At 40.6% G+C, this 16432-nt stretch overlaps 2 protein-coding genes across 3 annotated transcripts in view; both read left to right on the top strand.

Moving 5' to 3' along the window:
• The window catches only part of LOC128120594 (zinc finger protein 25-like), a 97322-nt gene that overhangs the window by 52018 nt on the left and 28872 nt on the right, over positions 1 to 16432 (top strand). Inside the window, exon 6 of one of the 2 annotated variants that reach the window (XR_008221911.1) lies at positions 328 to 637. The exons of the other annotated variant lie outside the window; for it this stretch is intronic. The gene's annotated coding sequence lies outside the window, so the exon portion shown is untranslated. Of the gene's footprint in view, positions 1 to 327; positions 638 to 16432 lie in introns of those variants that run through there. 2 annotated transcript variants of the gene reach the window in all.
• LOC128120614 (zinc finger protein 73-like) lies at positions 328 to 7372 on the top strand. The gene is made up of 3 exons (XM_052754773.1): positions 328 to 420; positions 3528 to 3634; positions 4767 to 7372. Exons 1-3 carry the CDS (start codon positions 336 to 338, stop codon positions 5820 to 5822), a joined length of 1248 nt encoding a protein of 415 aa, XP_052610733.1. The 5' UTR covers positions 328 to 335; the 3' UTR covers positions 5823 to 7372.

The following is a 16432-nucleotide window of genomic DNA, read 5'->3' as shown; positions in this document are numbered from 1 at the left end:
CGCCAGCGCTTTAAATGACTGCTGGGGACTGAACTCAGGTCCTCATCCTTCAGAGCAAGCCACTCTGCCACCATCCAGTCTTCCCTTTGAGGCTTCTTAAAATCGTGACTTAAATGTCAGTTGGGGACAACATTCCAATCAGTGGAGGGGTACAGTTCAGTTGACAGCATACTTTCCTACCATGTGCAAGGCCATAGGTTTAACTTCCAATCTATTAAAAAAGGAAGGAGGGAAGAAAGAAGTTTCTAATCATTCAACATTGCACAGTTCCATCAGTGGTCATGATTAGCACTTTGTCACAATCTGTCCATTATTTCTCATTCGCAGGGCACTGCATGACCAAACCTGAGTTGATCTTCAACTTAGAGCATGGGCTTGGGCCATGGAGCCCAGCAGACGCCTCCGTCTGGGACCTCTCAGGTCAGTGACTGCTGAAAAGCGAGAGAAGACAGGAGCACAGAGACCATCAGACGCTGTTCATACTGGGCTGTTCAGCAAGTTTCATCGAAACCCAGACTTGAGGACAGCTAGCCTCACGGACCACACACTTGTTTTATCCAGTTTCCCCCAAGTTCTGTGTGTTCAACTGCCAGTTTCTTGATGTTGAGGAATATCTTTTCTTTGTCCTGGGTCTTCAGTTGTGCCTCCTCCCTCCCTTTATTACCAGATGTTTTCAGTTAGGGGTTTATTGACATTATTTCAACACTGACTTTTGACCAGTGCTTGTCTTTGCAATTATCGTGATACTTAGTCACACACAAACGCATCTCCTCTTAAGATACTTGCATTTAGTGTGTGAAAAGTGAAGCAAAGGAATGGCGTATGGTGGGGAGATGAGCAGCAGAGGGAATGTTTATCAGGAGCAGAGGGAAGAGTACGGGGCTTCAGAGGGGAGAATATTAAAGAGTTTTTCATTTATTTCACTTTTACTTTGCGATGACTGTTTTCCAAATTTGCCATAAAATACACATGTGGATTTAAATTTGAGACTAGATAGAGAAGCTGATTGGAAATTGGTGCCAAGCAGGAGGTGGGTTCGGCTGTGGTTGTGTCCCTGTGGAGTTCTTAAGAAAAGTGAGAAAGAGGACATCAGAAGCTGCAGGGTTGAACGAGCGGTTCTTCCCAGGCCGTGTGACTCTGAAGTCAGAGTCACAAAGGTCAGTGTCTGGAGAGAAAACACTGAGCAATCACTCAAAAGCCGGGAGTATTCAGACAGATAGGTGAATGAAGTCAAGTGCCAGAGAGTGAGAACTTCGTCAGTAAAGTGCTTGCCTGCAAAGGCTACAGCCACAGTATCGGAATTAAAACATGGCTTGGTGGCCCATGCTTGTACACTTGGTGCTTTGGGGGTAGAGACAGGCAGATCCCTGGGCTCAGTGGCCAGCTGTCTCATAAATTGGTGAACCTCAGGTTCCACTGAGAGACCTTGTCTCAAACAAGGTAAACAATACCTGAGGTTCACCCTCTAAGCTCCCCATGTGTGTGCACGCATGTTCATACACACAAACACACTGCATGTGCACCCACGTGAACCACATGTACAAGGTCAATTTAACTCTTTCGTGGAGAATTCAGCTTCTTAGGTGAGAAATTCAGCAGAGTGATTCTGAAAAAAATATATACTCTCAGATCTTTGTAGTGGATGGGTTGAGGGGGTACTGGAGAGACACCATCCCACTGCCCAGGGAGCAGCATGTGATGGCACACAGGTAAAGCCACAGAACACATGGCGACATATAGATTAATAAAAATGTGCTGAGTTTAGTTATAAGAGCTAGCTAGCAAAAAAATTGAGCCATAGGCCATGGCCATGCAATTGTAATTGATACAGGCCTCTGTGTGTTTTCTTGGGTCTGAGTGGATGCAGGACTGGGCAGGGCACAGGAAAACTTCCAACTACAGATCTTGGCAGAGAAAAGCTAAATTAAAAACAAAAACAACGGCAACAAAAACACTCTTTGGAAAGTACACAGTGAGGAAGAAAGAATACCAGGAATTTGTTGGAAGACAACATTGAGCAATTGTAACAATTACATAGTAATAAGGGGAAAAAACAGAACAGATATATGTACTACTAGACTGAAGAGCTCTTGGGTAGTTTTATGAGATCTTCAATCTGTGAATCTTTTTTTTCCCCCCTTGGAGCTGAGGACTGAACCCAGGGCCTTGTGCTTGCTAGGCAAACGCTCTACCACTGAGATAAATTCCCAATCCCTCTGAATCTTTATTAAGCAGTGAATTGAGAGTAAGGTCAACAGAAAACGTATTTCATGAAATTAGTATAGAATATTGTACAAGTCTTGGCCAGGAGATAGGTGTCCAAATCTATGACATTTACAACCTCAAGTTGATAGACACTGAGAACAATTCCTCATTCTAGTTAAGACAACAAGAGGACAGAATATGGGCAAAATATTGAAAACTATAAGCAAAAAGTGTGGTTAGCTCGTTTTGTTTGGGTTTGGTTTTTGAGACAGGATCTCACTGTGTACCTCTGGCTGGTCTGGAACATTATGTAGATCAGGCTGGCCTTGAACTCACATAGATCCACATGCCCCTGCCTCCAGAATGCTGGCACTAAACACATGTGCCACCACACCCAGGTGGTTACTTTTGAATATATATAAGTCTACTATCATAGTTGACCTCTTAACAGAAACTCTGAGTTCTAGAAAGTATAGTCTTTGGTGTTTTAAGCCCTGAAAATACAAACTGCCAATCAAGATTATTCTATGAAGCAAAGTCTAAAATCAGATAATGTTATGAATTTCTGTGATAAGCATAAATGGAATAACTCCATGAATACTAAGCCACTATTACAGAAGAAATTTAAAACAAAGTAACAAAATTCTATTTGTAAAGGCAAGCCACAAGCAAAATATCTCATAAAAAATCATTCCCATAAAACCCTATGGAGGATCCTGCTGTTCTTTATTAAAGCAAATTACACTAATTGAAACAAAGTAACAATCTTTTCCCTACTCTATGGTGTACTAGGGAGAGAGAATGTTTAACAATACCTAAGGTAGCTAGTAGAAGAGAGTTTCCGTGTTTCATATATGAAAGAGGCATGGCGTTATACAGTCAGATAACAGATTTCAGGACAGGTAGAAGAGTGAAAGGTATAAAAACCCCGCAGCTGAGACGTGGTGGGTGTTTTATTGCCGTGTTCCAACAGTGCAACAGTGCAGCAGAGAACCGCATTACCTCTTAGTGTTTTTCCAGTTCATTAAAGACTAGGATGTGCACAGTTATAAGATGATATTTTAAAAGTTCAAACGTAAGCTGGGCGGCGGTGGTGCACTTGGGAGGCAGAAGCAAGCAAATCTCTGAGTTCAAGGCCAGCCTGGTCTACAGAGTGAATTCTAGGGCAGCCAGGGCTACACAGAGAAATCCTGTCTCTAAAAACAAGAACAGAAACAAAAAAGTTCAAATGTGATGATAAGAAGGCACTATTTTACTTTTGTGTTTGAATTGTATAGAGCTTGTGTCCAATTCATGATAACTGACAATTTTAATATTTTCAGGTGTCAACAAAATGAGTAGCCTGGTTGAGACCAGCCGGAAAAATGGAGACAGACATTTCTGGCAAATTGAAATCAACAGCAATACATCAAATGAAGAACTTGTTGAAGTAGGTAAAGCTGATGTGAGCACAAACTGTGTCTTGATTGGGCTCATTTTCTCTGACAGTAAAAGAATGGAAAGAAAAAAAAAAGGCAAGGCAGGAAGTATCGTAGGTGCAACAACCAGCTTCAAGGGAGCATCAGACAGATAACCGGTGAAGAAGGCTGTGACTAGGTTACTAGGGGTGAGGAAGCACAGCAGGCACACAGAGAAAGACCTCTGTAGAGCCAAGGGGGCCCCAGGAGCCTGAAATCCAGCCTCTTGTTGAGGACTTGGGGGTTCTAAGGGTGTTTGAGGGGTCTTGGTCCCCTAATTTAGGGTCGGTCCATTTAAACAAAGACCGAGTGGCCAATAGACCATAACTTTGGTGTGAACATGTACTGATACATCCTTGAACTTGTTGGCGATCCAGCACCAGGATACCCTGCTGGCAGAAGAAGCTCACCAGGCCTTTCTTTGAAGCTGCCAGGCTTTTATCTCAGGTCAGGAGTGTGAGGACGAAGCTGCTACTTTGGACGTTCACCATCTTATTACCTAGTTATGACCCTCTTCCTACCCGTCTACCCACTAGAGATCCAGTGCCAAGTCCCTCAAAACAATATTTCAACTTCAAACACGAAGAGTGGAAACTATTTTAGGAATGTTTCCTCAGGAATTTAATCTATGGCATGACAAAGTTCTCAATAGTGAACCTGGTGAGATGTAGGCTACAAAAGAATCTGACCATTTTAAAGTAATTGAAACCCTTCAGTTACCCTGCGCTTCTGAGTATCCATAATACAGTCAGTCATGTCATTTTGAATCAGGAAAAACCTGCAAAGTCAGTGTTATTAATACACAAGTTTTCATTTGCAGAGGAACTCTAATGAGCTCAATGAATATAGGAAATCCTTTGATGAGGCATGACTTATTCAAGTCATGGCACAGATTAGGATGCAAAATTTCTAATAGAATGTATGGAAGATAGCATTCCTTGACTAAACTCATTAAATGAAGTAAAGTAGATAGTAGAGAGAAGTATTTCAGTGTAGTAATTGTGAGAAATGTCATTCGGAAACCATGATAAGCAAAACATCATAGTAAATCCTATAAATTCTCCAAGTGAATATGAGGAATTTAACAAATTCTTCTGTCTTAAGGCAGAACTAAAGATTCATGAAGAGATCCACCGAGGGACAAAATCCTATGAATGTGAAGTATGTTTGGAAGCATTTTACCTGAAGTCACACTATAGCAAAAATCAGAGATATCACACATGCGAGAATCCATATGACTGTAAGGAGTGTAGACAAGCTTTCTATTCTAAGTCTACCTTCAGTCGATATCAGCGGCTCGAGAAAGGGGAGAAACCCCATGCATGTCTAGAATGTGGGAAGACCTTCTACTGCAAGTCACACCTCACTGTGCATCAGAGGACTCACACAGGCGAGAAGCCCTATGACTGTAAAGAATGCAGGAAAGCTTTCTACAGCAAGTCACAGCTCAATGTCCACCTGAGAATTCATACAGGGGAGAAGCCTTATGAATGTAAAGACTGTAGAAAAGCCTTCTACCGAAATTCTGACCTCACTGTGCATCAGAGGACTCACACAGGCGAGAAGCCCTATGAATGTAAAGTATGCAATAAAGCTTTCTACTGCAATTCACAGCTCACTGTCCATCACAGGACTCACACAGGTGAGAAGCCCTATGAATGTAAAGTATGCAATAAAGCTTTCTACTGCAAGTCACAACTCGCTGTCCATCACAGGACTCACACAGGTGAGAAGCCGTATGCATGTAAAGAATGCAGGAAGGCATTCCAGTGCAGGTCAGACCTCACTCGACATCGGAGAACTCATACTGGTGAGAGACCGTATGAATGTAACGAGTGCAGGAAAGCATTCTATCGCAAGTCAGACCTCACTGTCCATCAGAGGACTCATACAGGTGAGAAGCCCTATGAATGTAAAGAATGCAGGAAAGCTTTCTACTGTAACTCACAACTCACTGTACATCAAAGACATCACACAGGTGAGAAGCCTTATGAATGTAAAGACTGTGGGAAAGCCTTTCAGTGCAAGTATGAACTCACTCGACATCAGAGAACACACACAGGGGAGAAACCTTACGTATGTCTAGAATGCAAGAAAGCTTTCTATACCAAGTCAGATCTCACTCGGCATCTGAAAACACATGCAGGTGGCAAACCCTGAATATAAACAGTACAGAAAAGCTTGACACAAAAGTCAGGCCCTAACTGGCATCAGAGAACACACATAAAATCTTTTTACCATATAATTAGACCTTACTTAACATCAGTGAATTCATACAGATGCAAAAAACCCATGAAAATAAAGTGAGAAAGCTCCCTGCTTTAGCTCATTTCCATGTACAGACCAGTAAATTTAGGGAATGTGAGAAGACTTCATGTGGTTGAATCCCATGTGACATCATGTAGTATGTACAGGTGAATGGCCCTTCCAATATAAAGAATGCTAGAACACTTTTTTAAACCATAAAGTGCATCCAGTGGGCAGGAAAGCTCCTACAGGTAGACTTTATCAATATGTATAACACCAAAAACTTTGATACCTAAGTCAGACCTCAGCCTATATCAAAAACCTCATAAAGATGCATATACTGCATATACAGGAAGTGAGTTAGCCAGGTATAGGTTTTCATCCTGACCCATGTGGGTGATCTTGGCAGAGACTTATTTGGACTTGATGTTTAGCTGCATAGCAAGACACCAAACTAAAAGATTGGGAAAGCCAGGTGTGGTGGTGCACACCTTTAATCCTAGCACTCAGGAGGCAGCATCGTTGTGTGGATCACTGTGAGTTTGAGGCTAACCTGGTCAACATAGTGTGTTCTGGACCAGCTAGGGCTATATAGTGAAATCCTGTCACAAAAAAATGAGAAAATCTTAATGACAGTAGACGCCATATTGTTGTTAAACCATCAGAAAGGAAAGCATGACAGAAGCTTTTTAAATAGTACCTGAAACTCAACTGACATGAGAAACAACAAAATGATAATAAAGCACAAGAGCGTGATACAGGAGTATGGATGGGTACCATGTTTCATCTGGCTCTGCATCAGTATAAGAATTTCAGTATCAGCTGTATACACACATATTAGAAATCCCATCAGTCTACAGATTACAGACGCTCCCATGTTAGCAAGCATGACATCACTTGTGAAGGTGAGAACATGTTTGAATTTTTAAAATTGGTTGAACCTGGGATGTGGCTCAGTCACGGCGCACTTGTGAGGCACAGGCATTTCCTCTGTCATATTTGAGACTTCCTCCCTGTCACTCAGGTTTTCAGTGTTCATGCTCATGAGTCAGTTGTAGAAAGTAGAAGCAGTTGTGAAGGCACTGTAACAAACTGGCCATGCGTTACTGTGAGCACTGTCTGTGTGATCACACCTTTTCAGAGAAGGAGGTACACTATGCAGGCCAGGCTGACTTTGAATCCTTTGTGTCCTGGGCTCTTCTCATATTCATGATCATACTGCCTCGTGCTCTTGAGAGCTTGGATTAGAGGAATGGTCTTCCATGCAACCATGTATCCTTTTAATATGTGAAAAATTTTCAGTAAAAGTTCAACATTTTATATATCATAAATTTGGGGGAGAAAATTTCAGTTTATGTAACTTGCATGTTAATTTCCAGATGGAACTGTTCGATATGTTATTGGAAATCACACATTCAACTATATACTACCAAATAAACACAACAATATTTCCAGCCAGTGTATATTAAGCTTGTTCTTTGGGCATTTATTGTTCTCATAACTAGAGTTTGGTAGTAGTTAATGGATGTAGTAGACAAAGACCAGCAATGCTGATAAACATCTGGTGGTACACAATTACTTCTCACAACATACATTTTTTTTTTCTGTATGTTAGTATTTTGTGTTAAAACTTTGCCTGTTGAATATTCAGCATAACAGTGTAGGAAATACGTATACTTTGTATAAGAAATATTTAAGAAGGAAAATTGAAGTGGTAGAATACATGCCTTTGTATGTATGTAGTCTTGATTGGAATTTTCAATATACATAAGTAAGATAGATAGATGGATGGATGGATGGATAGATAGATAGATAGATAGATAGATAGATAGATAGATGATGGGTGGGTGGGTGGGTGGGTGGATGGATGGATGGATAGATAGATAGATATTGTGACTTACTCTGTTGATTGTCTTTTTTTTTTTTTTTTTAAGATTTATTTTATTTATTATGTATACAGCATGTATGACTGCAGGCCAGAAGAGGGCACCAGATCTCATGACAGAAGGTTGTGAGCCACCATGTGGTTGCTGGGAATTGAACTCAGGACCTCTGGAAGAGCAGCCGGTGCTCCCAACCTCTGAGCCATCTCTCCAGCCCCTGATTGTCTTTTTGTTACTGTGATTAACTGTCACCAGAAACAAATTAAGATGGAAGTAGTTGTTTTGGATTGTGGTTTCAAAGGATTTTGTTAATGGTTACTTTGCCAAAGACCAATGTGAAGAACATTATGGTGACAGGTAGGTGTGGTAGAAGAGTTTCCTCACATCATGACAGGAAATGGACCAAAACCAGACCATATACAATTTTACATCTTCCATGGCATGACCCTACTGACATAAATTCAACTTAACACTGTCTCCTAAAGTTTGTATCATCTCCAAAACCAATGTCCACATTGGAGTTCAAGTTCCACGGGAGAAATTTCATGTCAAAACCAAAATACACTAAAAATATCCACCTTTAAAAAAATTCCATTCTGTTTCTAAATCTTTAAAAATGGTGCCCTTTACATTTTATATGTCTTTTTTATTCTTTCATAGCTAAATGTTATAAAACTATCCCATAAGTGAGAGTAAGAATTTATTTTTAACGTGTTAACAAAACCAAGCCAGTGTGACTAACAGAGCAATTTTTTAACTGTTAAATTTTTTTAAATGAAAATAGTTTTCTTAAGCATACAATATATGTAGATTATAGTTCCCACTCCCCAACTCCTCCCATCCTCCCAAATCCACATCCTTTCCTGCTCTCTCACTAGAAAACAAACAGGCATCTTTAAAAGTGAAAAAATAATAAAGTTAAAATAAAAACAAACTTGAATAGGAGAACAAATGAGCGTAAAACCAGCCAAAGAAAGAGCACAAGAAACACATGTAGCTGCCGAGATACACACGTTGGCACACACCAAAATCCCCTGACTTAGTTCCCAGCTGTCAACTCAGTTAAAATTGTTTCTCATTTCATCCTGTTGAATGGAATGCTGACTCTGCAGATACTCCCCTCTGTTTCTTACTCCTTGTGTGTTTAAGTACCACAAAAGCCATGTTAAAAGTAATTTACCAATGTTGTATCCTGAAGATCATATATATTTCCTTCCCTAGTGGAGACCTGCCAAGTGGCCCTTGAACACAAGAGGTGAAATGTCATGTTGATATAAAATTTTTCAAAATGGTATATTCTGGTCCTAAGTGATATTATATGGCATGCGTATGTATGCGTATATGAGACATAATCCCTAATGTTTCTAAAGAGGTTTATATTTTAAAGAAGGCATCATTAAATGTGTCCTTAGATGTGGTAACTTAGTTGAAATGCATTGGATATTAAACGTTATATGGAGGGGTTGGGGATTTAGCTCAGTGGTAGAGTGCTTGCCTAGCAAGCACAAGGCCCTGGGTTTGGTCCTCAGCTCTGGAAAAAAAAAAAAAGACAAAAACAAAAAACAACCATTTGGGGGTGGATTGGCCTTGAGGGATGTGACATCATGTGGGGTGGACTCTGTTAACATGACATACCACTGGTTACTTTAAACCTGATCACTAATGACAAAGCAATGTTGCTCAGATTTCTCTCTTTGCCGGGCGGTGGTGGCGCACGCCTTTAATCCCAGCACTGGAGGCAGAGGCAGGTGGATCTCTGTGAGTTCGAGGCCAGCCTGGGCTACAGAGTGAGTTCCAGGAAAGCCACAAAGCTACACAGAGAAACCCTGTCTTGAAACTCCGCCCCCCCCCCAAAAAAAAGTTATATGGAAACCATGTGCAGCAGTGATGGTGACCATTGTAATTTACAAAATTACTCTTATTTCCAAGGCTGGAGTGCCTTAGGATATTTATCTATGAAAACAAAAAGTTCTCACTTTGTTGGTCTTAGCTTGGTGGTGTCACCCAGGTCTACATGAAGTTATTTGGGGATTTATCTGATTGAATCTTTATGTCTATATCATGCTGCTATTTCCTCTAAAGACCTTTCAGGACTATGTAAGTATGTCTATAGATATACTGGTATAGTTCTTCAGCAAGTGTGGGAATATGTCCAAAAAGAAAGACACAGCAGAAATACCTGGTTAGAACGTGTGTGTGTGTGTGTGTGTGTGTGTGTGTGTGTGTGTGTGTGTGTGTTAGTGGGTTGGATATTATGCCCTCGTGTGTGTGTGTGTGTGTGTGTGTGTGTGTGTGTGTGTGTGTGAGTGTGTCAGTGGGTTGGATATTATGCCCTCCTGTGAAGTGTCTGAGATTGTCAGGGAGGAGAATGGTGATTGAAGGTCTAGTGACCTCATGCATTAGTTACGTTTGTTGTGATAAGACACCATGACTAAGGCAATTTGTGGAGGAAATTGTTTATTTCAGCTTAGCATCTGTTATGTCAGGGTAGAATAGCATGGCAGCTGGAATGGGATGCTGAAAGCTCACATCTTGAACTGCAGACACGAAGCAGAGTGAGCAAACCGGAAATGGTGAAAGTCTCTCTCAAAGCCTGCCTCCAGTGACACACTTCCTTCAACAAGGTCACACTTCCTAAACCCTCCCCCAAACAGTGCTACCAACTGGGTACCAAGTGTTCAAATACATGAGCCTTTGGAGGACATTCTCATCACCACACGTCCATTGCATGAACTTTATGCTTGAGGACACATAGGAAGTGCATTAGCTGCCTAATTGTATGAAGGTATACCATTATGCCAACTCCAGACAGCATTCTGTTACTGTCCTGTAACACTGATGCTTTAGGAGACAGTCCTGAAACTTCTGTCCCCCAACTCCAGACAGCTCCGAGGCTCTGGGGACTGCGATATCACACCTGCCAAATGTTGTTAATTGCACATAAATCTCTAATGCAAAGATGTGTAGAAATGCATGATACAGAAGTAGCATCTATTTTACTGAAAAACAGTAAACACAAACTAGTTCATGCTTAATTGAGAGTTAATTGTAGAGCAAAAAAAAATGTATTCAACGCATAATGTATAAGGACAATATTAAACTACTATGGTGATATAATTCTATTCATAACTCAGTGAATATATACCTGTATACACCTCTATACAGTAAAAAAAAATCACAAAAAAACAAAGGAAGGATAAGGTATAGAAAGTAGGAATAAAAAGTGAGAATGTGGATTGAAGTAACCAATGGCTACAGATCACCTTGAGCTGGGCAGAATGGTGTCTTGACTTATGATGTAATGTGACATGCAATGGAATGAATGAACAGCATATTTGTTTTCTTTTTTGAGGAATTTTCAGGGAAATGAAGAAATCCTTATGAAGGAATTTCCAAGCTCCTCCTCACCAGCACTGCTCACAATCAGACTCTCATTCAGAACACAATAAAAACACAGACATCTATGCAGTATTACCGTAGCCAAGGGTATGAAACACATAAAGGCTTGTACCCTGGCTCCAGCAAACTTGTAGGTTCTAATCAGGTAAACATGTGGGTAATGTGAGGAGAGGTATAAGAAGTAGTTGAAATGAGATGGGGTATGTGTAGGTCAAACCAAATTACATGAATTTTTTTCAATGTGAATAAAGTTATGTTCAAATAGTTTGAACAGAAAAGAATGGATGCCCTTAGTGTCTTATTGTTGTTGCTAAGTGTCAAGATTGTATTTCATTATATCTCATAAGTTTCTTCTATTGGTGTAAATGTCGACATGCCAGACTGGTTCAGTGTCAACATTTGTGAGGCAGTGTGACATTGAAAAGACATTTGTAAGGCTGTGACATTGAAAAGACATTGTAAGGTGATGTGACATTGAAGACACTTGAAGAACCTGACAGCTTGAAAGACAACTAAGAGGGCAGGAGAGGGCTCTGTGGTTAGGAGCACTTGTTGCTCTTGCAGAGGATATGGGTTTGGTTCCCAGCACTTGTATGTCAGTCAACAGCCATCTATAACTCTAGTGCCAGGGGATCCAACACCCTCTTCTGGCCTCTGTGGGCACCAGGCATGCATGTGGTAGTATCCATATACACACGCAGGCAAAACACTGATACATATAAAATAAAAATAAAACTTTTCAAAAATCAGGAAACCCAAGGAGCTACTAACAAAAACAAACTCTGGAACTACCCACCCACTGTGCCTACCTGAAACCATGTGGATTCCTAACCAGAGTCTCAACCAGAGCTCTTGGTAGGAACCCACAGAACCCGCCTGTCTGTTAAACACCCCACCCAGCCCTGGGCTCCAAGACCACATGAAGCCCAGCCTGGAACCAGATAATAAACCCGAGACTGAAAATTAAACATTATTCATTTGGTCCACAGTAGGGGGAATAGCAAACAATTATCCACAGTTCCGATGAAGGCAAGACCAGATATCCATGCCAATAAGTGTCACCAATGACCCACCTCCAGCAGCTAGATCCCATCACAAAAACACAAACAACATGAATGACCGATGTCTTTTCCAGAAACTAGCACCTCCAACATTATATTACCTGAGAAAACAACTCAGCTGATGCACTATAAACCAATGACTTCAAAATGGGAATTATCAATATGTTCAAGGAATTCAATGAGGATGTTCAATGAGGGTATTGAATGAAGACTGCAAAAACACAAACAGTTGAATGACATAATTAAAACCATTCAAGACATGAAAGTAGTTTCACAAAGAACTGGAATCTTTGAAGAAAAACTAAGCAATTAAAACTGGAAATGAAAAACTCAGAAAGTTAAGCAAAAATCTCAGTGGAAAGCCTTACAACAGGTTGGGTTGAGTGGAAGAGAGGACTTCAAGTCATGAAGACAAGGTAGATGAGATAGATCACTCAGTCAAAGGAAGTAAGAGATTAAAAACAACCACAAATTCCTACAGGTGACAAATACATTCAGCAAAGTAGCAGGATACAAATGTTAACCCACAACAATCAGTAACCTCCCATATAACAACAACAAAAATACACAGAAATCAACAATATCATTTTCACACTAGCTTGAACAACTGTCTCGGAATAAATCCAAAGTGAAAAGACTTGTATAATAAAAGCTTTGGGACATGGAGAAAAAGGTGAAGAAGATACCAAAGATACAAACACCCATGCTCATGCATTGGTAGGACTAGTATTGTGAAAAGGCCATTCTACCAAAAGCAATCTACAGATTCAACACAATTCTCATCCAATTCCAATCCAATTCTTCACATAAATTGAAAGATGACCAGAAACGTCATATGGAAACACAAAAAGAAACCAGGATAGCCAAAACAATCCTGAACAATTAAAAAAAGAAAAAAAGCCTCTGGAGGGATCAATATTCCTGATTGTAAGTTATACTACAGAGCTATAGGAAAACAGCATGCTGTTGGATAAAAACAGGCACCTTGATCAATGGAATGGAACTGAAGACCAGACGTGTGCATACACTTACAGACACCTGGTATTTGACAAAAAGGTCAAAACGTGCACACTGGAGAAAAGACAACATCTTCAGCAAATAGTGCTGGTGGGACTGGGTGAGTGCAGGAAGACTGAAACTAGATTCTTACCTCTCACACTCACTGACCGAAACTTCAACGTAAGACCTGATACCCGAATCCAACAGGGGAGGGAATAGGGAATACAACTGAATATAGGAAAGGAGTTTCTAAACAGGACCCCAATAGTATAGACATTAAGACCAACAACTGACAAATGGGACCACATGAAACAAAAAGGCTTCTGTACAGAAAGGACAGCATCATTCCAGTCCACAGGCAGCCTACAGAATGGAAAAATCTTTACCAGCTCTCCATCTGACAGACGGTTCAATCTTAGAATATACAAAGAGCTCAAAAAAAAAAAAAAAAGAACACCAAGAAATCATGCAACCAAATTTAAAAATGGGGCATGGATCTAAACAGTGTCAAAAGATGAAACACAAGTGGATGAGAGTTTTTTTTAAATGTTCATTACCCTTAGCCATCAGCGAAATGCAAATTAAACCTACTTTGAGATTTCATCTTACCCAGTAGGAATGGCCAAGACCAAAGAAAATTTTTAAACGACAGCAGATACTGACAAGGATGTGGGGAAAGGAGGCGACTTCGTCACTGCTGATGGAAGTAAACTAGTGTAGGAAATCAGTGTAAAGGATCCTCAAAAACTGAAAATACATCTACCACACATTCTAGCTGCCACTCTTGGGCATAGATTCAAAGGATTCTATGTATTGTTACAGAGATACATGCTCATCCATGAGCAATGGTGCTGCTCTATTCCCCCAGATATTAGACACAGCCCAGATGTCCATCTACTGATTGAATGGATAACGAAAATGTGGTATATTTACACAATAGAATATTATTCAGCTGTTAAGAAAAATCATTAAATCCACAGGTAGGTGGATGGAACTGGAAACGGTCATCTTGAGTGAGGAAACCCAGACCCAGAAAGATAGACACTGCATGTTTTCTCTCATATGTTAGCTTTTAAAAATAAATGTGTGTTTCCTTTGAAATACCTATAGAAGTTAAGTGGCTAGTAAGGTGCCGTGGGGGAGAAGAGATTCTTTCAAGAGAAGGGAGATAGAATACAGGGTTCCATCCAGAGATGGAACAGGAGGATTACATCGGATGGAGCATGAGAGGGCAAAGCAGTGTAGGAAAGATGGGGCGGGGTAACTAACACTAAAGGCCTTAGAAAAAGCCACTGTGTAGATAAGCTTCCTAAAACACACACACACACACACACACACACACACACACACACACACACACACACACACATATACACACACACAATTTAAATTGCTTTTGTGTAGTTCTGTGTCATGCTAATTGTTGCTGGCACGTGTATAGAGAGAGCCTCATAATCTATGTAAACCTTCTAAAGATCAATAGGTATTAAATAATATATCTGCATATAATTACTTAATTTTCAAAACGACTTTACTCTTGTCCAATGTGATTTTCAAAAGCCTTATGATTAAATTGCTGCAGCAGTTTATAACTAAGTTCTGTAAAGCATTTGTAAGAGTAGGACAAGCAGAGTGGACTCCAGTGCCCTAGCTAAGAGACACTACTGTATCTCATACGCTTAAACTGGGCCTAAGGGATTTACCGGCTCTAATTCCTCGATGTCTGTCACTTACCCCTCCCCAACCAGACTGAATCTTTCCCTGGCATCCTGGGACAGAGGAGAACAAACCGCCAGATGGTCCATCAGCAATGTCTTCAGAGAATATTGCTCAGAGACGGGGTGGGAGGTGGGGGTGTCAGAACCAAAATAAAACCATACTGACATGGTGCATTTGCTTGTAATCCCGGCACTTGTGAAGCTGAAACAGGAGGATTGTAAGTTTGAGGCTACAGCATAGCCTTCATAATGAGACCTTTTCTCAAACCAGCAAGATGGAGTTGCTTATGTCCACCCTTCCAAAGGAAATCAGAAGACAAGAGATTATAAAAAAAAAAAATTATTACTGATGGTTCCTGGTGCTAACTAAACATGTTCTAGCCTCATTCCCTACTTACATTCTATTTATTTTATTTACATATTTGCTTCAGACATTGACGGGTTCCACCTCAAGACTGGGGCATTAAACCAGCAAGTGCAGAAACGTAACCAGCCTGGCAGAACATATTCTCTTCCTCATTTTTTTAAACATTCTGTTAGCTCCTTTGATAATGGAGTTTGTGTAACTGGTGGAAATTCCACATCATTTATTATCAGAAAAAGTGAAATGTTTTCATTTATAGTCTATCTACCAAGAATCATTAAGACTTAAAACACTTAACACTCGATCATTTACAGTATTGAACTGTAGAGGTGCCCCAAAACAGCTTGACCACACAGCTGCCATGACAGGCTTAGAGGCCCAGACACAGCTTCTGGAAGATCCCACCTAGTGGGGCCTGTGTCTAAGGGGAAATACCTAAGGCCCAGACACAGCTTCTGACAGGCAACACCTGGACCCAGGAAGAGCCATAAGCTGATCCTGCCAGTGGGGCCTGAATCTAAGAGGAAATACCTGACATTCCAAACATTCCCTGTACCTCTAGACAAACGTGAACCAATCACGGTCCTGAACCCTGGAAATCCCCTTACCCTCAACCTCTGTTATGATAAAAAAAATTTTTAAATGAAAATAAAAATAAAAAAAAAACCCACACTGCCTGGACTCTGGGCTCTCTGCTCTTACCAAGAGCATAAGACAGACAGAGACCAAGGTCAGAACTTGAAGATAATAATGGCTTTTACATGTGGGATTTGGTCTCTGTGGTAGTCTTTTGGGGGTCCCCGCAGTCTGGGCATAACAGAACAATGCTGTATGTGCTTAAACTTTATCTCAAAGCATGTTTATTTCATACTATATGGATGTCTATTTTTATGAATCATAAAGATGACTTTTATAAAGACATCCTCAACCAGTTTACCTCCATCTAAGGCTTGGAAGCCATCTCATAGCAAAGACAAACTAGGTTCATTTCTGTTTGTGATTAAATCTGTTTCTCAAGGATTGGACTATGCCCCACCTGTCACCTTAACTACAAATGGTTCTGTACTGCCTGTTCCAGGAAACGGGGTGTCGAATCCGT

The sequence above is a fragment of the Peromyscus californicus genome, unplaced genomic scaffold, assembly GCF_007827085.1.
Source record: "Peromyscus californicus insignis strain IS unplaced genomic scaffold, ASM782708v3 Scaffold_11__1_contigs__length_118956290, whole genome shotgun sequence".
Taxonomy (NCBI): domain Eukaryota; kingdom Metazoa; phylum Chordata; class Mammalia; order Rodentia; family Cricetidae; genus Peromyscus; species Peromyscus californicus.
Note: the sequence above shows the minus strand (reverse complement) of the source record. Positions and strands in the feature narration are given on the sequence as shown.